Source organism: Festucalex cinctus, chromosome 3, assembly GCF_051991245.1.
Source record: "Festucalex cinctus isolate MCC-2025b chromosome 3, RoL_Fcin_1.0, whole genome shotgun sequence".
Lineage (NCBI taxonomy): Eukaryota > Metazoa > Chordata > Actinopteri > Syngnathiformes > Syngnathidae > Festucalex > Festucalex cinctus.
Window position 1 is genome coordinate 20,875,276 of NC_135413.1, and position 27,451 is coordinate 20,902,726.

General features: G+C 40.9%; 1 protein-coding gene across 3 annotated transcripts in view; it reads left to right on the forward strand.

The window, feature by feature from the left end:
• Positions 1-27,451, forward strand: part of tspan9a (tetraspanin 9a) — a 215,370-nt gene that overhangs the window by 172,561 nt on the left and 15,358 nt on the right. For all 3 annotated transcript variants that reach the window (XM_077516569.1, XM_077516570.1, XM_077516568.1), the window contains 2 exons: positions 16,560-16,751; positions 24,106-24,180. In XM_077516569.1, coding sequence (XP_077372695.1) covers positions 16,560-16,751; positions 24,106-24,180 — 267 coding nt within the window. The remainder of the gene's footprint in view (positions 1-16,559; positions 16,752-24,105; positions 24,181-27,451) is intronic.

Consider the following 27,451-nt stretch of genomic DNA (forward strand, 5'->3'; position numbering starts at 1 on the left):
TTGGGGGCGGGATATGCGGCTGTGACAAAAGCAAGAAGCGCCGAGGCCATGGTAAACAAACTGCATAGATAGTGCAAATTAATTTTGTTCTCGCAAAATTACTCACAGTTTCCTTGTTGAATGAAGAACAGCGAGTGGTGCTTCGTGCATTTTTAGCTGGTAAAGATGTTCATGTTTTTTTTTGTTTTTTTTAACCTACGACAGCATTATTTTCATCCATTGCCGTGATTACTCAAAACAAAAGTTTGGTAGACTTGCAAATTAATGTATTGCCCAATCAGCTTGAAGTATTATACTGAATGGCCCAACCTTTCCCGAGAGGATCACAATGGAGCGGTCCCAGACTGATATTGTGGAGAACTCCCTTGAGTGAATCACAGGTATCAATCTGACTATTGCCGGGTTAGGATGGATGTCCTTCAAGGGGAAATCAACTCACCTTTCAATGGATGCTTTAGTTGCACATCATATACACACTGTAGAACCACATCGCATACATGCAGACATGCAAACTGAGATTTTCAGTGAGCAAAGTGCGCCATGAATGCTGCACCAGTTGAGCATATGTCAAGCAAAAAGACAATGTTGTTGAAAATATATATGATCTTCTGTCACGGTTCCATGCAGATCAAAAGAGCATTGAGAGTATGTGTTGATGTTTTATAATTTATTCTGAACATTTGTTCATCAATAGCTTCTACGTACAGTAAGTCATTCCTTTGTAAACTGGTGCAAGCACACTTTGTAGCCTGTAGTGGAATTGATGTGAGTGGAGTGTCCAACAGAGCTCACTTATGGTGCTTTATTGAAGCATCCTCAATGCACCGCCTCGGCCTGAATGAAGCCTCATTTACTGCCCCTTCTCCTTTTCTCCACTTCACCCTCTCCTATGCCCTGAGGTGTTCTCACTGAATAACATGGGTAGGATTATATTGCAACATTAATATGGGGATTGATGTCCTACTATTATTTAGTGATTTGTCGCTCTATGCGGTCCAGTGCATTAAGATAAGGGGATAAGGGGCCTTAAAGGTTGGCTGACCAGAATGAGAGCAGTTACACAGTCCATTTCCTCCTGTGCTGATTAGCATGTCAACTGTAAAGGCGCAGCCAATGAGCCATTTATGGGAAGGGCCAAGGAAGCTTTTTATCAAAATGACACTAAAACCTGACCGTCACATTTACTTTTAAAACTAATGTGTTTGGCTTGATAGTGCTCTACATTAGTTTGACATCCAAAGCATGGGTGGAGAAAGAGGTTTTAATCGTCTCTTGGGAGCAAACTGGCAAACTCGCTCTGAACTAAAGAGAAGAATAAAAAGTGAACCAGTGACAACAGAATGTTTATTATTATTATTATTATTATTATTATTATTATTATTATTGTTATTTTAATTATTAAAACCTATGTTGTTTTTTTTGTTTTTTTTTGTTTTGTTTTTTATGTTGGACAAGTCATCTATAGTAAGAATGTTTGGTCATATTAAAATGTCAAAATGTACTCCCAAATTAAAAACATAAAGCACCTATTAACGAGTCATTTGAGAAATGTTCCTCAATCAATTATGTATATGAAAATTAAGGATTACTTAATAAGTAATAGTTAATTAAATTGACTTTCTTGGGGGCAGAGCAACATATTGCGGTCTACAGAAAACCTAGCGCACACACCAGTGCCTGTTCTTTGACTCCCATAACACATCTCATCAGTGCAGCACACCAAACCTCTATAAGACAGAGGGAAGAAGATCCCTACCAGATACGGAAGATTGAGCAGACACTCAGGATGGCAGTTACAAATGTAACTACGGTTCTATGAGTCCCGAACGACCGCCACCGGTGCTGAAAACACTCGAGAAAAGAATTCTTAAATGGACGGGGGGATGGGGACGAAGACCACCCCTGGCCTGCAGCTGCATCCTGCTGAGGCGCAACATCAGCCGCAGCCATGGTTACAGGAAGACGGACTGCCGCAGCAGCTGCAGCTACTGCACGGCAGTCAGCGTGGCCCTCTTCGGGCAAGAACGACCAGCCACAGTGCTTAGCGTCAGCTCAGCGAGTGGCGTCCTCCATAGCAGCCACCAAACGATGCGCAGGAAGTGTGCACAAGTCAACTGGCTGCTATCTTCGTGTGGGAGAGGAGGCAACAACCAACCTCTTCACCAACGGATCAAAACAAAGCCATAATGCAATCATAGCAACACGTATGTGGCTGTTTGTGCCGTCATAAACTAGCACATGATCACAGATTAGCACAGATTATTCATGGAGTTCCTCAGGGGTCTGTGCTGGGCCCTAAATTATTTATATTGTATATGAATGATATCTGTTGTGTCTCGAAAATACTCAAGAGTGTCTTGTTTGCGGATGATACAACTTTCTACTGTTCTGGAGACAACTTGAAGCAGCTTCTGACTACTGTGGAGTATGAATTAAGTACAATAAAAAATTGGTTTGATATGAATAAATTATCATTAAATTTAAATAAAACCAAGTTCATAGTTTTCGGTACTAGACCAATCACTCATCAAGTTAAAATTATGGTGAATTAAATTGAAATAGAAAGGGTGTATGAAAATAAATTCCTTGGAGTAGTTATTGATGATAAATTATGTTGGAAACCACACATAGAAAATGTTAAAAGGAAAATGTCAAAAATCATAGGGATACTCTATAAAACCAAGGAGGTCCTGAACATGATTTCACTATATACATTATATAATACATTATTATTACCATATTTGACCTATTGTGTGGAAATTTGGGGAAACACATATAAAACAAATACCGACACTGTTTTTAAATTGCAAAAAAGAGCCATAAGGATTATTAATAGATCGAAATATACAGAATCAACACATCCACTATTTATTAAATTAAATACAATGAAATTTTATGACTTGGTTGAGTTTAAAATAGCACAAATAATGTATAAAGTATACAATAATCTACTCTGCCACAGTACTCAAAAGTTGTTTGAAATTAGAAACTGTCCTTATGAGATAAGGGGTACAAGTGTATACAAAAAACCCAAAACAAGAACAAATATTAAGCAAAGGTGTGTCTCCGTTAAAGGAGTTAATTTGTGGAATAACTTGGGAACTGAACTGAAAAGATGTAATTCACTTGTTGAATTTAAAAGAATGTTTAAAAGTAAAGTTCAATATTATTATTTAAATCAGATATGAGTTAAGAAGATTGTAGAAATGATTTATTCATTTACTTATTTTTCTTTGATGTATTAATATGAGTGTAATGAAATTTGTATATATGTGTGTTACTATTGTGTATTTTTATTTTTCTATTTATTTTATTTTTTTATACGAGTAGCATTATATTTTCTTTTATTAAAAATGTAATTTATTATAAATAAGTGATAGGATATGAAGAATAAGGGGTAGGACTGGATAAGTTTTCAACTTCTTCCTACTCCCTTGAACATATACATCGATATTTATTGGATGTTTCTTTTATTTTATTTTATTTTTTATTTTTAACTTTATGTGTTTATATAATTATACGTGTATATATGCATATGTTCAATAAACTTCAAACTTCAAACTTCAAACATGGTATGACAAACAATACCCTAACGAGTGCCAACGCTGGCTGGTTGTGTGTTCCCATTCACTTGAATGAGAGCTCCAGTGGAAGAGCTCTCCATTCAGCAATAGCTTCGTGAGCCGGTCGTGAATCGCAATATTTCATCCATAGTGGTCCATTTTAAATTGTAAATTGGGTTCAATGTTGGCGTGACTTGCCACTCTTGAAATGTTATCTCAGATCCGCACGCAATGCAGGAGTGCAAGCTTGGCTCGGACGGTTTAAATGTTGCCGCCCCCTTCCCGCCGTGCGCCAGTTGTTATGCAAAACGGGGGTTGCGTTGTGGTGTGGTTGCATGAGGTGTGATGTGGTGTGGTACCCGGCCATGCGGGACCAGTGGTAACACGGCATTAGTGAACCACATGAGAAGGGTTCCGGTTCCTATCCTCTTTTATACATGAGGATCACGTCAGCAGGAACCTTGGACATGTTCTTTTTTAAATTCTTTTCTCGAGTGATGCATGTGCGTGGGGGATTTCCGTGCTGTTTTCAGCACCGCCACCTGGCGGTCGGGATGGAAAAACTTGAACATTCCTAATTATGCTGCACTAATAAACTAACCACCAGAGGGTGTTAGACCTCCACAAAGGGAATACAACCTCACCTTTTTAACAGATGTGTTGCTTTTAATATTGTAACATAATGACTAGGGGTGTGAATTGCCTAGTACCTGACGATTCGATTCGTATCACGATTCACAGGTCACGATTCGATTCGATACCGATTAATCCCGATACGAATTTATAACTCGATTGTTGCGATTTTTTTTCATTCAAATTTAGAAAATACTAATCAGTAAGCTTGTAGAGTGTAAGATTATATATATTTATATAAAAATGTATTATTTATTTATCTGAAATTTCAGTCTTATAGAGGTTGTAATCTGTTTCATGTTTGAACAGCATTAAAATAAAATATTAAGGCTTAATGTTCCGTTCATATAACATTCTTCCATGCTCAAGGTGTGAATCCTAACCCGAAGTCAGACGTTTTGTTGAATATTTTTCCATTAAAAATGGAAGTTTAAAAATCGATTCACACACACAAAAAAAAAAAAAAAAAAAAAAAAAGGCAATGATGATAAGACGTTGAATCGGTAAGACTACCGAATGAACAATTCTGAGCTCATAAAAAAAAAAAAAAAAAAACGATTTTTTTTTTATTGAATCGATTCGAGAATCGCGCGATGTAGTATCGCGATATATCGCCGAATCGATTTTTTTTAACACCCCTAATAATGACGATATTCTGGCAATTTTGATATCGCAGTATTGCTGTTATCGTTACATCCCTACCCAGCAACACTCAGACAAGAGCTGGTTCACCCAAAGTACAAAATCAAGAGAAAACTCTGCAATGTTGTTTATGCAGTGCCATGTGCTGTGACCTCTACATTGAAGAGACCAAGCAATCCCTGCACAAACACGATATAACATAATAGGGCAGTCTCATCGGATCTAAAGTCAACTGTTCATTTGCATTTAAAAAAGAAGCCTTAAAGACAACAGTGTCCAAATTCTGGACCGTTAAGAAGCCACATTAAATTTGAGAGGGCAGATGAGAATGATTACACCATCACTTATTGTCTGTGGACAACAATGTTGTGAAATTGTTCCCCTTAAAAGAATGTTCATTCCGTGGGAAAGGTAGCTACCAGTGATCAGCATGAACCAGGATATGCAAAACAATTGTTCATCAGCCACACCTGTCAACAACCCTCTGGTGATCGCATTCAGAGGACATTCCATAAAAGGCTTCAAAATTTAGAACTAGAGACGGTCTGAACTCCTGTTTTAACATCTTTGTTATATTGAGGAGATAATATCGGGAAGGTCTACATGGATTTAGCTCCATTTCCCAGTGCTAACGTCATGCTGTTCTTTTTAAAACGTCAAACTAATTTTGAATTGAATCAACAGTACCTCTATTGGTCCAGTCCATTTTGCCTCAAACGTTTCAAGACAAAATTAATCAGCAGAATTGTCAGATATCATATTTGACCAAAATTTGCTTTGTGCAGAGCATGCAGGTGCAGAAGCTTTTATGTCAAACATCATGTGGGTTGTGCAAAATATGAGCTAGTATCGTGGATTTAAGAGATGACGTGCTTTAAACAAAATCTTTAAGATTAAAGCTGAAGTATATCTGTCATTTTTTTCCCCCCGATTTTGCAAGTGTCAAGTCTAAATTGCATCAATTCCCTTTTTTGCCTTTCAGTCTAGTATACATGGGGAGGACGTTTTCATATTGATGGATGAGTAGGCTTTTTGGCTTTAAGTGCTGAAGCTGTCATGACAAAGGTGAAATAGAATCTCTTCCCTCTGCTTCCCCTTTGGATGGGGAGCAGTCACAGACATCGTGTCATCAACATTCACACGGCACAGACGCACTGCACCTCCATGAATACTGATGTCTCTACCTCTCTCTGTTGGTTCATATTAGGTATTATTTTTCCCTCCACGCTGTCGCCCACTCTAAGTTCATTATCTCCAAAATGAAGTCAGGTGTGCCACACAGTCCCAAATGAGGTCAGTTTTTCTGTATCTGTGACAGTGAAATTAAACAATGAGAATAAAGGCTAAGGGTTGTTTTCTCCAGTATCCCATTATTCTCAAGGAGTTGTCATGCATTATGAATTGTGGAATGAATTCCTGGATAAATTGCAAGCTTCCATGATGGCAAGGAAAGGAAGAAGGTTCCCTTTAGATGGAAAAAAAAAAACACGAAAATAAAAAACAATATGACTATGAAGGCGGGAGTGAGGGGACAGCAAATCGGGCCAACGATGAAAGACTGAATAGTTCACCATCAAGCTCTTCTTTATCACTTCTAAATAACATGTGCAATACCATTAGCAAACCTACCTTTCAATAGTGTCTTCTTTTGATCCCTTCCGTCTTTAAAAGTGTGGTTAATAATTTATAATATGAAGAGAAACGAGTATTCCGAAGCCCTTTTAAGTGAAGGGAAATAGTCACTCTCCTGCATAGCATACCATGCAGTTAGACTATTGATTATAGATCTTTAAATCTGAATATCCTCTTTGCGAGGTATCCGCCTCATGCTCTGGTTTTCACTTAAGAGGATGTGCATATTTTGCGTCTTTATGTCCCTCAGTCCTTCCAGGGATGCATAATGTAGCACATTGCGTAACAGCACTGTTTCTATTCACACAGTCACTGCTTCAGGAATAAACATACGCTTAGATGTTCACCATTCTCTTGTTATGCATTTGGTAGAAATTAGTTCCACCCCTTTGCAAACCATATGAACGTACAAATTTGAAACAGATTTGGCCTGCTTTTCACAGTTTTACTAGCAACCCCCCAATACTCCCACCCCACTGTTATTTTAAGTCCCATTCAAGTACATGTATTAGCAAATAGAAATATTCCTGCTCATCGTGCTGATAGATGTTTCAGCAGCCGGGGGTTAGGTCTTGGCGGGCTGTTCAGTTCACTGAGCATCCTTGCCGTAAGGCCATGCGCCAAGCGGATACAGCTTTGTCCGAATGAGAGGATATAATCAAGTATAGCACACACAAGTGCATGCGCAAACGATACAGGGTATTCATCACCTTTGTCTCTCTCATATCTCAAACCAGCAACTGCAGCGACTGTTTGTACAAGGTCACAAAGGCTGTCACTGTGAATATAAACATAACTTTTGCTCAAATGCATCACGTTCCTCTAGAGGGAGATCCCAAGGCAGCTTTTCAACCCCTTCTAGGCCCAGAACACTTGAAATACATTTGTAACGACATGTTTTTTACTTTCCTCACAAACTGCCACCCAATGTCACCTCAGTTCATTCCACCAAGTCCCTGTACATGTTAGGAATCGTAAATTCTAAAGGAATTGAAGATGTTTCAAGTTGAGGTTCTTGGTGGTTTTGTTGGGAAACGTGGCCGTATAAATCATAGTGACAGACCCGACATGCTGCAAGATCCCTTACGAGTCCATTTAGCTGCTGCCCTTCACACTGAACTTAAATCTTGAACCTATTTTGATATGAAGGGACCTGGGGGGAAAAAATCAAGGAAAGGTGCTGAGACTTAGCTTTACTTACAGCTCAAAATAGCTGCCATGTTTCCCATTTTCCTGAGCCTTCTGCGCCTCAGGTCCTGGTACAGTGCAGGGAACAGGTTGAGTGTCTAACCTGTCTAATACTTGAGTTCCTGGCCTCACTCTACCTCTGCTGAGCCAGCATGCTCATTAAGCTCTTCGACTAGTCAACCTCAATGGGAGACTGTCCAAGCGTCTGCCCGCCTCTGAGGATTTTCAGCTTGGCTGCACCAGCAGACAGGGTGAGATATTTATTCCAGCCAAATGTCTGTGTGCCTCCACAGTCGAGGGAGTTTATGTGGAGAAAAAGTCATAAAAAGGCACTGCCTACACATTAATTGTTGTTTATTTTCGTAACACATGGACTCCTTAGCGTGTGTCCTGTGAGCCGTTTTAAGATCAGCCATTTTACAGTGTCAACAGCAAGTGGCATTAATATTCACTTTTAACCTTGTGCTAGGGATATGTCTTGTGCAAATCATTTATTTATTCATAACCAGACATCTGACTTTATGCACATACACATACTGTACGTATACATAAACACAAATGATAACACAAAACCATAGTAGACACCCAGCATTTTAAAATTTGCTACAACATAACCTATGTTTGGCGGTTGAGGTTAGATTTTAACATTCCAATTATTTTGGAATTCTGTCAATTGTGTAGAATTGATTTTTGATGGATTGCCTCCTGAAAAAGTTGGTTTGCATTCCAAAGAACAACATGATCTCACCCGTGAAAGTGACTTCTTATTCTCTCAGACGTCTACTGTAGCAAAATTCATCCAAACGGTATCAGTTTGATCAATATGACACAGGCATTGAAGGAGTCATTGATTGTTCATTTTAACCACAGATAGTCAAGGAAATTTAGATGAATGTCCATCACTAGCCTTTAAGTGGAAGTTTGCAGTTAAAATTTAAATTGTCATGTACACACACTGGAGCAAGGGGCTACTTATGTGCCCAGGGAGCAGTTTGGGGTCTCTTGGTCTTGCTCGAAGACACTACAGCCGTGTCTCTGGGATCTTGAACTAAAGTCCCTACGGTGGCAGGTGATGATGATTACCTCTAATAATAGTACATGAATAACCCACCAAAACTGAGGAAAAACAACCAATCAGAAGAGTGACATTTGAGGTGAGATGGTTTAAAAATATATAAAATAACGATATTATCCTAATAATAATGTTTTGTTTGTTTTTTGTTTTTTTTTTGTTTTAATGAATGAATTTCTACAATGATTCAGAAGGTTTGATGCCCGCTGTTGCCGTAGTCGTATTCTTTTATTGTGCGGTGCTTGCACATTTGTCTGCCTGCACCTTGACCACATTCACTAAAATCACATTAGACTTGTGATTTACCTTACACCCTCTTTCAGCCACCAATTTGTCACAAGTGCCAGGCCATGTCAAAGGACACACCCTCAGAATGCTGCCCAAAACACAAAGTGCTGAGTGGTCTGCCACATTACCAAACAGGCACAGTGGCGCTAAATAGAACTTATTATTATTAGTAGTAGTATTGGTGGGGATATAAAGGTTTGTCTTGATTGGTTTCTTTTCCTTGGATCAGGTGTTATTTTTGTTTTGCTTTTTTTTTTTTTTGTTTATTATATTCATCATCAACAAGCCCTCCCAGTTAACATGCATATTAAATATAGTTGCTTCTGAGTGTCAGTGACTGAGTTACCCATCAAAAAATACATATTTTGGAGCTACTGGTTTTGGCTTTTGTTTCTTTTTGTACGATGCTACAGGTGTATTGTGTGGAGAAGCCTAAATGTCCAAGCAATATTTGTTAGCTTAATTAATGGAGTGTCTGTGAAGCTTTGCTTTCCTGTGGAAGTGTTTGCATCTGGAACATTGGTCTTTGGCTCCCTGTTTTATTTCGAGACTTGGCTCACCAGCCCATTTTCTTGTGTCCCTCTCTGACTCTCCAGCTACTCTCTCACTGACTGACTGGCTGTGGCAAGCACAGCTGCCTCCCTTTCTGGCTCCTATCACAGAGTTACTATTGCTCTCCAACTTGTTCCCAATACATAATTCAAGTGCCTGTGGGTTCTTAGGCTGATTGAAGAGTCTGGTTGGGATGGTTAAGATCCAAGGAGAATTGGTCACCAATATCGCTTCCTCTTACCATTGTCATTGTTTCTTTTTGTGTCTTGTCCTTTTAGGTTGGAAGCTGCTTTCAGGTGTTAAAATAGTGTGCATGTGTCAGGCCAGACATCAGCAATATCTCAGGACAGGCAGAGAATGGCTTGGCCGGCTTTCATCCTTCCTGCTCTGATTGATTTCTAGTCACACCGCAGTGGACAGGACCTTCAGCTCTTCTTGGGGGAAACAGGAAGGGGGGCAGCATCAGCAAACACACTTCAAAATGAGTAATGTAGATTCTGTCCAGTTAAGGAAATCAACCAGTACTCAAAGTATGGCATCATTGAGGATGCTTAGTGGGATGCTGCAAACTCTTTCATTTTAGAAGCATCATAGTACTACGTGTTGGGAGTGCTTGTCTGCGTTGTAATGTGTTTGGGGAAGTTAGAGATAAGTACAGGGAGTCCTCGAGTTATGGCTGAGTTGCGTTCCTACGCTGGAGTTGTACCCCAAATTTCAACTTAAGTCGGATTTCACCAAAGCTGATATTTACATCAAAATGCTTTGTACAGTAATTTAAAAAGAAACATATTTGCGTGACCCTAGAAGAGCCACAACCAATATTTCGTGTTTCCGCACGGACATTCATTGCATTGAATATCATAGTGGGGCTAATGTGATGCGCCTGATGGCAAGCCGACACTAAATAACTTTAAAATGGCGTGATTATTGTGGGAAATTAATGTAAAAGAAGGTGCAACGGACAAGGCACGAGCGCCGTAAAGTCGAAACGACGTAACTCGAGGACTCCTTGCATAAACGCATAGATGGAACTCAATTGACCCCGCGAAAACTTAATTGTCCGCAGATTAAAGTGCACATGTTCGTAGAAAGCAGCATGTTTTGTGATTCTGTCAGGACTCCTGTGGGTGAATGAAACTTTAACCAAGCTGATAGAACTTTTGAATCTTACACCCTGCCTCTGTCTCTTTGAATTCATGCAGTGTTTATTCCAAGCCTGAAAGCACTGTTTCCCTAAGACACCGGCGCAGACCATGTGAATAATTTACTTGTTATACAATTGACATTGGCTTTACATTATTCACAGAGGAACGGCGAGGATGCTACTAGCGAGCTTGAAGAGACTGTGACGGGGAAATTGTATTTTAATGCAAAGATGCATTTATTTTCTACTTGGGGCAGATCGATATTAGATTCCAAAGATTTTGTAGCCTTTGTTGTTCTATTTTAAATTAAAGATGGCTGGATGTGTGCCTGGGATGGTTTTTGTAAATGAACCCGAAGATGGGTGGGCTACAATGTCCATCTGTTTTTAACTATGTGGGTAAGCATTCTAAATGAAAATGCTTTAGATTCTGTAAAAAACAACTGATCTTGTGCAAAATCAGTGCTGGCTAAATATGCTGCAAAGCCTGAAAACAATTTGCAATGCAATATTAATTGCAGATAAAGCACAAGTGATAAAGTGCTCTCTCCCTTTAAGTAGTGCATTCAGCATTTTCCGCAGTTTTAATTTTTACACTGCCCATTTGGTAGAAACACTTTCTAATGCCTAATACAAGTCTTGTTATTTCGATTGAAAAATGACATTTTCAGTTTACATACTTGATGGTAGCTGGACTGTGTTTATCGATATCAAACCAGGGACTGTATACACACATGCATGCACACACTACTCCCGCAGGACTTAAAAAACTCATTCCCAGCAGAGTTTGTCTCTTGTTGCGACTGCCTTAGATGACAACAGTAATTTGACAAAAGCTGTCACTCCTTTCGACACAACATACTCCCTGAGTGACTGTTGAGAGTGGGAAAAGGTCAACGCCCTCAAAGTTGTACATAGACACGCGCCCAGCAGACCACATCCCCTGAAGGGGTAGATAAAAGTGGGGTATTGTATTGGGAGGGCTTGTGGCACTGAGCCACTTACTGCAGGGTCTGATTATTCTCAATATTGGACACTTGGACGAACAGTCGGCCTCAATTTTCCTCTTCCTTCTTCCCTCTTAGCCCAATCTATCTTCCACTTCTGCACACCTCACTTATCGTTACAGTCCTTCCTTTCAACCCTCCTTTCTCCGCCTAAATGTTGACCCCCTTGACCTCATCCTTCCCTCCATTGGGCATGTGCTTCAAAGTTGCCACACTCAGTTTATTGCAGTCACCTCAGGCTTGTTACAAGACCCCTAAACAGCAAGACCCCATTCATCTCATTGCAAAGAGTTAGAGCTCATGCCCTCTTGTTTCCTCCATTTAGTGTATATTATCCACTCTGCCTCGCTCTTTCTCCCACAAATGGCATTTAAACATTGGGCTCCGTTCTGGCATTCAAATATTGGCAAACACTTGTGGAAAGGTCACACAGCTCAGTCAACTTGATGTGGTTTTCTTGATGGAAAAATAACATCACACAAAGGTATTGTGGGTTTTCAGAAAAGAGAGCCCAGAAAAACTGCTGATAAACTCTCAAGTAAACTCAACTTTATTTCTAGAAACTTTGGGGCAGAAGGCAGACTACGCCCAGCTAATTGTCTCTCAAGCAAATGAACAATATTTTCTTTTCAACTTACCGTATTTTCCGCACTATAAGGCGCACCTCATTATAAGGAGCACCTTCAATATATGACATATTTTCAAACTTTTTCCATATAAAAGGCGCTACAGTAGAGGCTGGGGTTACGTTAGGCATCCATTAGATGGTGCTGTGCTAAAGGGAATGTCAACAAAACAGTCAGATAGGTGAGTCAAACTTTATTAATAGATTACAAACCAGCTTTCTGACAACTTCATTCACTCCCAAAATTAATAAACAGCTGTTTTATTATTTTCTCTGAGGTAAAGTATTAGTATTAGCTAGTGCGCGATCTTCTGTTCATGCATGTCACCGATCGTGCAGGGTCACGATAGCGTCTTGACAGCGAGACCTGTTGTGGCTCAATATTGATCCATATATAAGGCACACTGGATTATAAGGCGCATGGTCAGCTTTTGAAAAAATTGAAGGCTTTTAGGTGCGCCTTATAGTGCGGAAAATATGGTAAATATGTTTTTAAAAAAAAACAAACTCCTGCACTGCCTCCTCTGTGTCTTTGACTAAACTTTTCTAGTCAAAATGTTGGCCGCCTGCTTTTTCCCCAGTGGCCTGTTGGTGGTTGGTCGATAGGTAGTTGGTGATGCTTGCAAAATGCCATGTTCAAGAAAACTCAGCTCAAGTTATTTTGGAAGTGCAGTCCATAAAATAAAGCAGGGATACACTGACTCTAAATTTAAAGAGTTGCCATGTGTACAAATTTGGTCTGGTTTAAAAAAGTAGAAGACAAGCACCAGGTCTCAGCTCTTTAATGACAAGATTGCACCCTGTAAAGCTGCATACACAGAGGTTGTACTTATTGAATAATAATAATGATGATAATAATAAAAGCATAATAAACATGGGCACCTGCATCATCTGTTACAAATCACATACACCAATCATAAACATTGCGACATGAATGCATTCCCCTGTGCCGTGTAACCACGTTAACTGGCCAATTTCTCCCTATCAACCCACGTTTCAGTCACAACCCTAAAGCTCTGATTGATGTAACGGCATTGGAATGTGTAGCGCTGCGTAGATGATTAATGTTTACTGCAGTATACAGTATATGGAGGAGTCATCAATCCTTCTCTGCAAATGGGATACCTAAACAAGTGTTCAACAACTGAAAGAAGATAAAGAGCTCAGAACAATGGCTCAAGGAGAATCTCGAACCAACATGCCAAGGTCAGATAACCTACGAGATCAGAGCTTATACTGAAAAGACCCCTTATGGTGTTGGCACAGAGGTCTGTTGACATTGCGCTGTGGTCAGTAGTAGTACTATGTGTAGTAGTAAACGAAGGGAAGATTAGACAGATTGAGTGGGGGCAGGCTAGTTCCGCAGTCACTTAAGAGGGCGACACACTTGGACAAGCTCCCGTCGCTGGGTATTAAACACAATTAAGTGATGGCACCGCATCCCTGCCCACCTGGACTCTTAAAGCTCTGTGTGCTCCCCTCGCTAGGCTGTAAATCCACTCCATCTCTCTGGCCTCTTTAACGACCTATTCATCCCGTGTGTCCTCAAACCCTCATCATCTATATAATCTGGCTTCCTGAGGACCTTCAGATGTAATTGGGGTTATTAGTGGTGCAGCGTAGGGATATGCCCTATTCTTGGAATGTTTTCAATGTTTTAACCAAGCATGCACAAAGTCTTCCTTTGTTACAACCGAGAGGGATTTTATTCAAGGTGACAAATCCAGTGCACATTCATTATCATTTTATCCAAGTGTCATTCTTGCAAAGTCTGTTCGCAGTGTCCATTGACACCGTTACCATAGCACTTGAAAGCTGTGCTGTTTCCTTTGTGCATTCAGCTTGAATCACAAAACTATGCCATAGACACTCGGCAAGACTAGGCAACATTCTTTCTTTTTTTTTTTACTGAAGTCTAGAAGTAAAAGTGTTTCATTTAATTTTCACTTTAGACTTAAGCCTTTAGCAAAATTGCTGCCTCAGAGTGTAACAGAAGATGGAACAATTAGCCGTCTTTGCACTTTACACACAACCCAGTCAAGGGTTCTGCAGTAGATAATAGTGGTGGGCCATTAGGCCCAGCAAGGTTTTCTCTGATGGCCTAAACCTTATCAGAAGACTAATATTTGTTGCACTAATTTAATACCAACTGTATTGTCCTCATTTTGTAACATCGCTCCTGGCTGCACGGCTTTCAATATGTGCATGTGTATGTTACATTTGTTGCCTATAGTCAGACTACCATGTACCTTGTCATTGTAATCTGCCCTGGGCTTGCACAATTAGTAGTGCAGTAATAAAATCTTCCTTTAACCAAGCAGCTTTCAAATTTGCCTCAGAGAGATCTAGTTAGCTGGCCCACAATAATGTCAGAATCCTCTCAGCAAGCCAGTTCAAGGCACGTCCCATTGAGTGGACGACCCAGGGACGACCGAGGACACACTGGAGAGGCTCTGACTATTTTCACAATTACATGCAGTCAATATCTCTTTCAAAACCCAAATATTGGCAGTATTCAGTATGGCGGTCACTGACATATGCTGATTACTATTCATCGATGGGGGTTGGGAGTAGTGTTGTTCTAATACTGATACTGGTATCGGCAGAGGTGCCGATACTGCATTAAAACAGTGGTATCAGTATCGGTGACTACTCACAAGTAACATGCCGATACCATTAATTCCAATGCTAATATAGGACTTCGGATGCAGCATCTTGTGTCTTGCTCGTGCACAACATTCACTGGTATGTGACATGTTCACTGCATGCCGATCTAAGATATCCTATTGGCCCTTGAATGCTCTGAACCCATAGCAGGACAGCTTTTTCATATTGAGGAAATAAAACCTTAAGTATCGGTATGGTAACGGTATCGGCCGATACTGCAAAGGTTGGTATCGGTATCGGTATCGAGGGCCAAAAAACGGTATCGGAACAACACTAGTTGGGAGTGGTGGGGGTCCTGGGGTGTGACGGGGGCGGGGGGAGTCAACAGCCGGAAATAAACTGGCCGTTCGTAGGAAACTCCCAAAATTCTCGATGGCCGCCTCACCCCTGCAGTAGATGTATCCTACTGTGACAGTACATTTCCTCTTGAATGTGGTATGATACTTTTTAAAACCGTGTGCACCATCGAGATGAAGAGATTATAATCACTGCTCAAAGGACAAAGACTAATGAGAGTAAAACTAATTTGTCTGACAATTTCCAATTTGTGTTTAAATGCGTAACCTATAGGGCTCATTAGACAGGTTTCATATGTCATCATGTCACAATACATATAACACTAGAATTGTTTTTACACATCAGCACCTTGAAGCCCGAGAATTTTTTAGTGTCTCCATGTGTGGCAAGTGCTTGACTGAGTGCACAGCAGGTTCCCTTTATATTGCTGACAGGCATTAAAGCGTGTTTGAACTGTGTTGCAAAGATGAAAATGGAAGGGGGGCGTGAAACGAGATCACGGAAAGGTAGTGGCGTGATGATTTACCGTGGCACCTTCCCATATTTCACCTCATTTCAGATTTTTGTTTTATTCATTTCAAGATGGCCCTAGGTATTTCATTCCATTTGGTGCAGACAAAAATATGCCACCACTTTACTCCCATGCTATATTTCACAGTGTGGTGGGTACGTTTGTGCCTACTTTTCTGTGATAGATGGGGGCCACTACATTAGTGGGCGGTGGGACGCTCCAATCTGTCAATCAAAAGCCCACTCTTAAATCTTTTGGACAGCAGACTTGACAAGGACTGCAGGCCCTGGCATATAAACACAGTGGGATTAGGGAAACGCTCCCTCTAGGTGGATTTCAAATCAACGACATGTGATTTGGGGATGTTTTGAAACTATTTTGCACAGGGTGCTGGTACTGTAATTAAACGTCTGTTTGATTTTGGTTTTAATGCGTTCAGAGTTCAAACATGCAAAATTGGCAGAGATTATGTCCAATGTTTAGCTTTAATCTCTTGCAGTTTATATTGGTTTAACATGCTTGTAATTATGGTAAGCTCCTCTGAATTTTAAATAGTGCTCAATGATGGATGACTGAAAGTGTCAGACAAAATGAGTTGTTGGTGCTGGGATTTGTTTTCACAGTTAGCTGACCATTCTCAGCAGATCAATGCACTGTCAGTGTTTGTGAAGAACAAGTAATGGAAGAGAACTTTGAAATGATGTTTGTTTTCTCACCTTGACTCATTTTGTCTTGCAGTTGTGTGGCTGTGGGCTGCTCGGCGTGGGCATCTGGCTCTCCGTGTCTCAGGGCAGCTTCGCCACCTTCTCGCCCTCGTTCCCCTCACTGTCTGCTGCCAACATGGTCATCGCCATCGGCGCCATTGTCATGGTAACGGGCTTTCTCGGTTGCCTGGGTGCCATCAAAGAGAACAAGTGCCTGCTTCTGAGTGTGAGTTTGTTTTTTTTTTTTAATTTGCACATTTACACTACCTTTGTAGATATGTGGTTCTTCGTTAACACATGGGAACGACCAGACCAATGTTTCCTAACCTTAATTAAGCCAATGCGCATGTTTCACATAAAAGAAATTCCCACAGAACACCACCAAACAAAAATGTCACATAAAGTACTGTACTGCTGAAATAATGATGATTTTTGTCTTAATTTATTCACAAACCTACTTACTCAGTGTCTGCGTCTGTTGAGAAGGGAACTACTTTTCGGATCAGATACAGTACATATACCGGTACTTTATGGTATATTGCAATTTCAACGATAGTGATACTGATTAGGGCTGGGTTAAAAAAAATAATGATAATAATCCATATTGAATCAATTTTCCTTTTCGAGCCTAATATCAATTTATAAAACCATGAATCAATTATTTTAATATCTATTTTTCCCATAAATTCATTAGAAAATATTATTTTAAAGGCCATTTTTTTTAATCTTACATATGAATTTGAAAGTAGTTACTTACATTTATGAAAGACCTGACTTAGTTCACTTTAAGACAATTCAGAATTTTTGTAATTTATATTTACAATTATTGAATTAGAATTATGTCAATGTTTGTGTGACACATAAGTACAAACATGTCGCTTTCTTTAATAGACTAAGTAACTTAACCAGTTAATGCCTCTGAAAATTTTTATTTGGAATTTAATGTTTGCGTTTTTATCATGTCCTTGATATTTAAGAAGAATTGATGTTCCATAATTAATCAATATTGGATTGAAGTGAAGCGAATTGAATCGAGGGGAAAAAATTGAATTGAATTAAACTCTTGTGATTCGAAATCGAATCGATTCAGAATCGATACCCAGCCCTTATACTGATTATACCTTGTTGACATTTTTTTCAGTCAAAGAATGATTATGCTTACAGACAATTCACATCATAAGCGCTGGAAATTTAGTGGATCCCAAATGTATTATGTAAAGATGGGCATTTGACAAAATATTGTTGCTCCGGCATTCAGCAGCACCCGAGGCAACCTTCTGTCATCGTTGGTCCGTCATTTTTTTGAGCGAACCTAAATGTAACTGTCAGAGATGTCAACGACCCCTTTTGATAATACAAACATTGGATCTTGATTTCACCTGCCCTGACGCGGGTCACCAGGTCCCCCCTCCAGAGCCAGGCCTGGAGGTCGGGCTTGTTGGCAAGCATTTGCTGGCCTAGCCTGCAATAATGAGGCCTGGCTGAGATGACGTGGGTCCCCGTTCCCATGCTCTCACCACCTGTGGCAGGGATCAAGTGTCCGATCTATGAGGTTGACTTTGGGGACGTGGATCACAACATCTCTGGCAGATAAGTAGCCTGAGTTGGTTTGTGAGGTTGAGAAGTTCTGACGAGATATTGTCAGGCTTGCCTCTACACAGAAGTTGGCCTCTGGTACCAATCCTCTCGAGAGGGAATGGACTTGCTTCCACTCTGGACTTGCCTATGGTGAGTGGTAAGCATATTTATTTCACCTTGGCTTGGTGCCTCTAAGTTAGGGTTTGCCCTGATATACAAAAGGGTAGCCTCCCCCTGCACCAAACAGCAGTTTAGAATAAGAGCCTGAAGGGCTTGATTTGACCCCCGATCAGAACTTGAGTAGCGTTCTGTTATTGGACTTAGTCATCTGGAAGGGACTCAGAATACAGCTGCTGCTCCTCCACATAAAGAGGAGCCAGCTGATGTGGTTTGGGCATCTGATTAGGATGCCTCCTGAACGTCCAGTAAGCTGGTCCAGGCACATCCTTGACGTCCGGATATGACTGAGAATCTCTACCGGCTGACCTGGGAACGCCTTGAGATTCCCCTGGAAGTGCTGGACGAAGTCTCTGGGGACATCCTAAAGCTGCTTATCCTGTGACCTGACCCTTTATAAAAGAAGAAAATGGATGGATGGATGGATGGATGGATGAGGAACAAAAGTAAAATGGATAACTTGAAAATGAATGAAACTCTCATGCAAAGATGAAAAATGTATAATTCATCTCTGTGGCATGGAAATCAAGATGACTTGAATCCTTTCTGTAAAACGTTTGCCTCTTATGTATCCACCTGGATCTAATATAATAAGGATTTTAAAGCTGGCTTAATCAAGTTCTCAGACATTTGAAAATATATGCATATCCACACATACATTTTGCATAATTGGTGCAGCATAATATTCATCAAATATTACTAGAGAGAGAGATTATAGTTACTTCTGTCTATCTATACTTTTGTCCACTTAATACTTCCATTTTGTAAAGCACCTGCCCCAGTGAAAATGTTACCAGCCACCACATTTGGGGTCCAAAAGTTCTTATTTATGCATAATTTCATCCCAGTCTATTATGCTATAGCACAGTGGTTCGGATGTACTGGTCTAGAGAAAGCAATGTTGTGATACCTTCATACAGATTAGGATAGGATAATACTATGAGATGGCAAATATTTGTTTCCAGGAAGAAAAGCAGCACAGGATCTACTGTATGCAACTGCAGAAGCAAAAACACACTGAAACAGTCTTCTTATGCATTGAGTGTACATAAATAAATAATTGCCTTGCACCTTCAGAACACATACTTAAAGTAATACACAACATTAAAGTGCTTGGCGTTATCATAGCCTCAATTATGTACATATACTGTACTGTAAATCAGCATACTGCATAGTTTAATTGCAAATTTACTCTTCTGTGTACACCAGTCAGAATCGGTCCATTAAAATTAGACATTATTTAAACATCATCATTAACATTATGATTGTGTTCATTGTCCAAGGTTGCCAGCACTTGGTTTAGCGCAACAGTGTGTCAATCACCATTATTGATGGTATTTGACAAACAAAATTGAATGGTGCGGTAAGTTGCAAAGCAGCTCGTCAGTACAAAGACAGCGCCGCAGTTATGCAGTGTTGACAGTTCTTGGAGGAGAATACTAAAATCCACATAATCTATAAAGACCCACTTGCCATGAAGGCGTAACTGCACACGATGTACCAAGAGATGTTTGTTTTTATTCACAAAAAAAAACATTGTGCTGATGCAAATCTCCCGAAGACTTCTTCAAGTCATTGCAAATGATTGAGCAGCAAGAATTCAGATCATTGCTTTATTTCCGTTAGCAGCAGGTAGACTACTGAAAGACTTCCAGTGTAGCACACATCAGGGGCTGACAAAGGAATCTTAAGTGAGGGACTTTTGCTTCTTGCAAATTAGCACTAGTGTGTCTGTGTCAGTCTTTTCTATGTGGTAGTCACAGCCCACTCAATCAAACATCCCCAGCTGTCACCATGGTGCATGATTTACTGTACACGCAGCACACTAGAAACTTGTTGCGTTGTATTGGACAATAATGTACTATTCATGACATCACCCCTGGTGTTATTCTCTTTGTTCAAAGTTCTCCAAGCATGTTATCTTTGGCACAAGTTTTAAGTACACAGGTTCACAGTTGATGCTGGAAAAACAATGCAAACCCCAGTTTGTGCTCTCCACGATACAGATCAATCCCTTCAAGTCCTTGCATCAGTCAAAAGCTCCACCAAATCCCCCTGTTTGACATGGCTTCCCTTACCTGCCAAGCAATATAGCTAGAGTGTGTGCGTGGGCATGTGTGAAGTGAGTGGATTGGCCCTGGGTGGAGTGGCGGTTGAAGTCAATTATTTGATTACGCAGTTTATATTATTTCAGCACATTACAATGCTACCACACTTTTATGCCACTACCGGTTTCACATAAAGACATATTTTGGTGGACTGCAATAAAAACAAATACAAACAAACAATTAAAAAGAGAATTAGGTTCAATATTCTTATAATAAATGAAAGCCCTGCACGTTTTTCTCTTTATTAACTGTTGTAAGACGTGATGGCGCTGACACGCTCCGACAAGGCATTTCTCTGTGTCAGTCTTCATATTTCACGTGTTCTTAGATTGTATTTGACGGTGGGCTTACATATTGTTGGAATGACCACGCCTATACATACAGATCAATCCATTTTCCAAATCACTTATTCCTCACTAGGGTCGCGGGCATGCTGGACTGCAACTAAACTGTTGATTCTATTAAAAAAATAAAAAAAAAATAAAAGTTCATTTGTTTAATTGCCCTTGCTTCAGAAATCGCTCCACATCCGGTGGGCTGTCCAGTAGCCCTGCTGCGCTGGCGGTCCGCCTATTGTGGTGCCAGATGGGTGGGGTGGGGGGCGGGTGTGGGTGGGGGGTGCTGGGGGACGGGCGTGCCACCTACACCCGCTGGGTTGGGTGAGGCCCCGCTGGTCGCTCCTCTTACTCACTTCACTAGTTTTGCACTATACACTTTGTAAATATACACATAGGGCACACAACACATTTCTTGGTGGGGTGGGGAAGGGTGGAAACACCGTCTTCACCCTTCAACTCCCCTCCAATTTTAATGCACTTCATGTCCAAGGGGAGGGGTGAGTTGGGGCGGGGAGCCATCAGGGGGGATGGACTGCAGTGCCTGGCAGCGCTGTGGTCCCCCCCCATCTGTGTCCCTGCCCCACCACTTTGTCCCTCCTTTTTTTGGGGGGGGATGCGGTTGTGTCGGAGTAGGGGAAATTTTTTCCCTCTGCTCCGACTCACCTGCTCCCAATTTTAATGCACCACACGCACACACTTGTATATACACTGGGTGGGGCCACATTCACGGTGTAAGGGTAGAGCTCGCCAGTCGGCGAGCTGGCGGACTCAGTAACAGGGTTAGGTGTCACTAGTACGCTGGCGTGACGACCGGGGCCTCTCCCCACCGGGCTCGGTGTTCTGGTGTTCCGCCTTTTCCCCTGGTGCTTCCTCCTCTGCTTCCCCCCTCCCGCCGCTGTGCTACTCTCGCACGGCTGGAGGTGGGGTGGGCACGTTTTCCCTCTCTGCGCTGCTGCCCGGTGCCGGTTTCCGGGGGTGGGGGGGGGCTCGCGGGGGGCCGGGTTCGCGGGGGGGTTGGCGGTCGTCCGGGGGGGGGGGGGCTTGTTTGGGGGGGGTGGAGGTATGGGTGGGTGGGGGGTTGGGTGTTGGGGGTCGGGGTGTGTTCAGGGGTTTGGGGGCCGGGGGTGGTGGGACCTGGGTCGTGGTGGGTGGCGGGTTTGGGTGGGGTGCGGGGGGGGTCGTGGGGGGATGGGGGCTGGGGACCGGTGGGGCGCTGTGGGGGCCCGCTGGGCCTCGTTCTGCGGCCTTGGGCTCGGGGGTGTGGGCCAGGGCTGGGGCGGGGGTGTTCCGGGCGTCTGGGTCGGCTCGCCGACCGGTGTCCGCTCGGGTGGCTTGGGGGTGGCCTTGGTGCTGCCGCGGCCTGGGGATTTCGGGGGGGGGAGGCGGTGCTCGCTTTGCTGGACCGCGGTTGACGGCTTCTTTCTTTGGTGGTGGTCCTTATGCATGCCAGATCCGTCGCACCAGCATCTACTGAAACTCAACAGAAGTAGCCTCTCCCTCCCACAGCCCCTCGAATCAGTGGGTGCTGGTGTCTGTGGATCTCACTTTGCTTTATCTATCCTTCCCTCCTTCCTCTCTTTAGTTTTTCCTCTGGTCACTTGAGATCTCAATTTATTGGAAGTTTGAGGTTTCTGGGGTTGGCATAAGACTCTGGTTTTGTAACCACGCAGGAGGGGTTTTGTTGGTGCTGGATTTCACTTTGATGGATTGGATGTACTGGCTTCTATGGATCTCACTCTGCCTTATCGATCCTTCCCTCCTTCCTCTCATTAGTTTTTCCTCTGGTCTCTTGAGATCTCGCTAAATTTGCTGGAATTTAGAGGCTTCCGGGGTTGGCGTAAGACTTTGATTTTGTAATCATGGGGAAGGCAGGAAGTGTTTGGTCGGTGCTGGATTTCACTTTGATTTATCTTTCTTTTCTCTTTATTTTTTTCTGACCTTTTCTCTGGTCTCCTGACCATTTAAACCTCACGACTCTGGCAAGATTCTGAAGTACCTGGTTAAGGCGAAGGGTAATGGGATATTTATAAGGCTTTAGGTGAATTAATGAGTATAAATTTATACGTATTTGCACGCACACGCACGCACGCACGCACGCACGCACGCAAACGCACGCACGCAAACGCACACACGCGAACGCACGCACACACACAAAAAAAAAAAAAAAGAGCAATGATGATAAGACTACCGAATGAACAATTCTGAGCTCTTTAAAAAAAATAATAATAATAATAATAATAATAATAATAATAATAAAAAAAAGAAAAAAAGAAAAAAAGAAATCGCTCCACAAAATTAGAAAGCTGCTCCCTAGAAAATCATTGAACATGCTAGCGAGTATATCTGATGGACGAATTAAAAAGTAATTTGTAAATTGGCCGATTAGCTGAAAAAAAAATGATGCTGAAAACACATGATTAGCTACGACAACCTTTAAATGTGCATTGTGGAGTTTGTCGCTTTTTTTTACTCACGACTGCCACCTCTGGCCTAAAGCGTAACTGTAGCCTCTGTGACAAGCTAGTGCATATGATGCACGTATGAGGAGTACGTGTGCTCGAATAAACTTCTTTTTTTTTTTTTTTTTTTTTTCATTTATTTCAAGGTATCATCAATAGCAGTATTGGCCACTCTCTTATGGACATTTTCCGATCAGAATGGAACTAGAAATTTCCCTCAATTCCATGCAATTTTAAAGAAAAATTTGATGTTTGGATATATATGTCAGATGAAATTTTATGTTTCAAAAGTGGTATTGGTATCGGTGACTGCTCAAAAGTAGAGTACTCATACTGGTACTGAATATCAATTGAAGTGACAGTCCCCACGAGAGGTAGCTGTACAATATTGGATTTGTCTGTATTTTTGTTTTGCATTTCTTCTTCTATGCCATGTGCTTAGTAAATATTTAGCTGAGAGGAAGACAAGTAAGGAGAGCAAAATAGTAGATGAGCTGCTAGTCTGTGTTGGAAATGAATCTGAGGAGGTATTAAAACCATTCTCCCTTCGCTCTCATCTTCATGAGCCCTCCGGCACTTTGATTCCTCTTTTTTTTTTTTTTCCACTCCTGCTTTCTTCCCACCTCCTCTTTCATCCCTCATTTTAAGTCTTTTCTGCTTAAAGGTTTTTGAAAGGTTTTTTGCCGAGACATCATGAATTCACTAAATGTGTTGCTTTCCCATGTTGTAAGTATTACAACAAGTCATCTCCATGTGGCGTTTTGATCGAGTGAAGTCAAATAGTTGCTGTTTTTCCACACTTTGCACATACATGCAACAGGCCTTTTGTAACTCCAGTCAGCTAAAATGGTTTTGTATTTTTATCTTTTTTTTTTCCATTGGCTTCTAAAACGTTTTTTTTTTCCCTTTTTTTCTGACAGTTTTTCATCGTCCTGCTGATAATTCTCCTGACAGAGCTGATATTACTCATCCTGTTCTTTGTGTACTCAGATAAGGTAGGTTCAATTTGTTTTTTGAATAAATTGAAGTTTGCCTCGTTTGCCTTCGTTTGGTTCTGTCAGTCAAAATGTGACATCTCTCACACATGCAGAGGAAATTCAACTAAGAAAAGTAAAGAAGGGCGTGAATATATTCAACATATCTCCATTCTAAATAAAGATAGCCTGCTGTCAAAGGTTAGACCCTAAAATGCAGTCTAATCCCCACCAGTTGGCTTGCTACAAGTGGTTGAGTGCACATTTCCCATGACCCCCGTTAGGTTCAAGTTAAGTGTGCGTGTGTGTATTTCAGGGTAACAGATGACAATATTTAAAGATGAGGAGATTACTGACATCCTTGTGCAATCTGGAGTCCATCCTTCATGAAATATTCATATTGAGGGTCTTATAAATGCAATGAAAAGCACTACAGTAATCTTATTCTTCAAGGATGAATTCATTGTTGTATTCATGGGTGTGTTTGTGTGTATGTTTTATTTAATATAATGTGTGTGCTGAGAGGTTGGATCCCAAAGGCGCAGATACAAATAAGATTTTATCTATTTATTCATATCAAGAGGCAGAAACTCAGAGACGTTGTACACAGGAACAGGAGGACAATAATCCGGCAAAACACACACAATTCTCAGACCCTTAAACAGACAGTCAGTCAATCTCATTGGTTGTGGCTAGACATATGAGTACTAGTACTGACATGGAATTCACTGATTGGCTGTTAACCCAGTAATTAGAGATAGTTCCGGACGTCAACAAACATCATATAGCATAAAAGATTCCTGACATCACAAAGTCCAGACATCATATAGCCAAAACTAGTTGAAACTGGATGCAGTTACATCAATACCCAAAACAGACACGTAACGGGCCGTGAACTCGGGTGCACGGTCATGAACTCTACTCAAACTTAACCCAGGCGTGACCCCAGACATGAGACAAGACCCGAACATTGCTCCTGCATGACTCGAGTCATGACAACTGTTTTCATATAACACATTACAGAGATGTAGTGATGAGTCATTTCTATGATACACAGTGTGTGTTAGACTTAAATTTATGCAAGACTACCAGTAAGTGACTTACCTTTCACAAGTCTGACTGAAAGTATTATACAGTATGCAATATACAGTATTTATAAAATACATTATCACCAATTCTTTGTTTACAAATTGTCTCTTTGATTTATGTGAGTAACTTGATAACATGGTAAATTCTACCATAACCATAGTGTACATTGCAGGCTGTTTGGTCTTCTCGCAAATGGAAAAAAAGATATTGTTGAAGTTGCACAAATATTCTTTTTTTTTTTTTTCTTTTCTTTTTTTAACACTACTAATGGAATCTGACAAGCATTTTGTATTTTAACCAGGACAAATTATTGTATATTATATATTTTAATGGCATTACTTGGGGTATATGTAAATATTGTTTGACTATTTAGTTTAGGCCCTGCAGGAGTTAGGCCCAGTAAATTCTCCCTCTCTTTTAGGAGATATTTATTCAAACAAGCAGATAAAGCCATTCATTTAGCAGCCAATCCATCTGGATCAAGACTCCGAGCACACCCGCCAGGAACAAATATGTCTGCTGCCTTATCTCACTAATATTATTGGCTGAACATTGAGGAGGCGATTGGGGAGACTCCTCACCTTGATCCCTCCTATGGAACTCAATAGAGTCTCTCAGCTGCCTTGCTCCCCGTGACATGCGTTGTCGGGCAGACGAGCTCTGAATTTCTCAAATCGGATTTCTTTGGACGCCATGTTTTATTCAGGAGTGCATCACTTCCAGAGAACATTAACAGTGTTTTATATGTTCCTCGTTAGGCAACATCCTACAGTGTGGATACTGTTTTACAGCAAATGATAAGCAAAAACACTATAATACTGTTTTATTTATTGTTCTTTAAACAGAAAGTAAGACCCTTACATTTAAGTAAAATGTTGTTGGTATTTTACTCACACGAGACTTCATGCAAAGTTAGTGACCATTTTTTTAGCTGCCTTCCTCCCTCTAGTGGAATCTGGTATGCCGTATGAGGAACTCCTCATCCTCAGCTACAGACTGTGATCAGAGGAATCATTAATCCTTTTCTACTACTTGATCTTCTAATCATAAGGCATTTATTAACAAGCCTTGAATACATACCACAGCTTTTAAATTTATATTGACAGATGACTGTGGATTGTTTGGTCTTTAAAATGATATAAAGTGCTGCAATTCCCTTCAGAATATTGCTAAGTTGATGTCTCTGTGGTCCTTGAAGTGTTACAGATCTGTTGCAGAAAGATTGAGCTGTAGAATTTACAATGGTAAACTGTCATCTTGTTTGTGTAAGTGGGATATCGATAGCGGGTTCAGCTGTAAATGGTGTAATGTTCTAAAGCCATAATGCCTGCAATGAATTCAACTGAGTTAAAAAAAAAAAAAAAAAAAAAAAAACATAACCCAGTAAACCAAGATGGACAATGGAGAATGAACATGAAGTATTTTCGTTTTGGCTTGCACTATTGCATGAAGAAGACATAAAATAGCACCTTGTGTTATGCCCTTTCTATCCCCATTGGTGCACTGTAGGTGCTCTTTGCAGTTGGTAAGTGATAAAGTATGAACAGGAATCTGTTATTTTTCGAGGCTTCATAATGGCAAAAAAAAAAAGTACTCCTACCGTCAACTGATTTTTATATTCCAATGTCTCTAATGATGGCAATGCACTAAAACTAGACAATATAAAAATACATAATTTATCACCGCCTGACTAAGATAGAATTTTAACAAGCAGCAAGAAAAAGAAGCCGATCAACATGATTTTAGATTTTTCTTTTCCTAGTCATAATACAGGTTTGCATCGACACTCATTTATAGCCTGATGAAGCAATGTAAGGTGAAAATTGTTGTATGTTTAATAAATCAGCTCATCTTTAAACTGTTTGCGGTGCATCCCTCCTTATTTAAGAACTATCACAAAAGCTTCGAGGCCTTAATCCGATGTGTCAAAACAAAGGGGTTAAATGTGCAAAATGTGCTTGAGCCACGTTTTGACGTCCGACTTGAGTGAGATGATTGTGTCCAAGTCTTTTTCAGCAGGAAAAGACAAATCCTCCTTAACATTTACCACTTCCAGGGCAACAGTAATGAGATCACAGCGGAGTGGGAGCTGATGAGCCCCATGTTGCAGACACGCCCCCTCTATACATATGCTTGAGAGGATAGAGAGGTCCAATACTAATATCCCAGTCACAACAGATAATGCAAAATCACAAGCTTTACT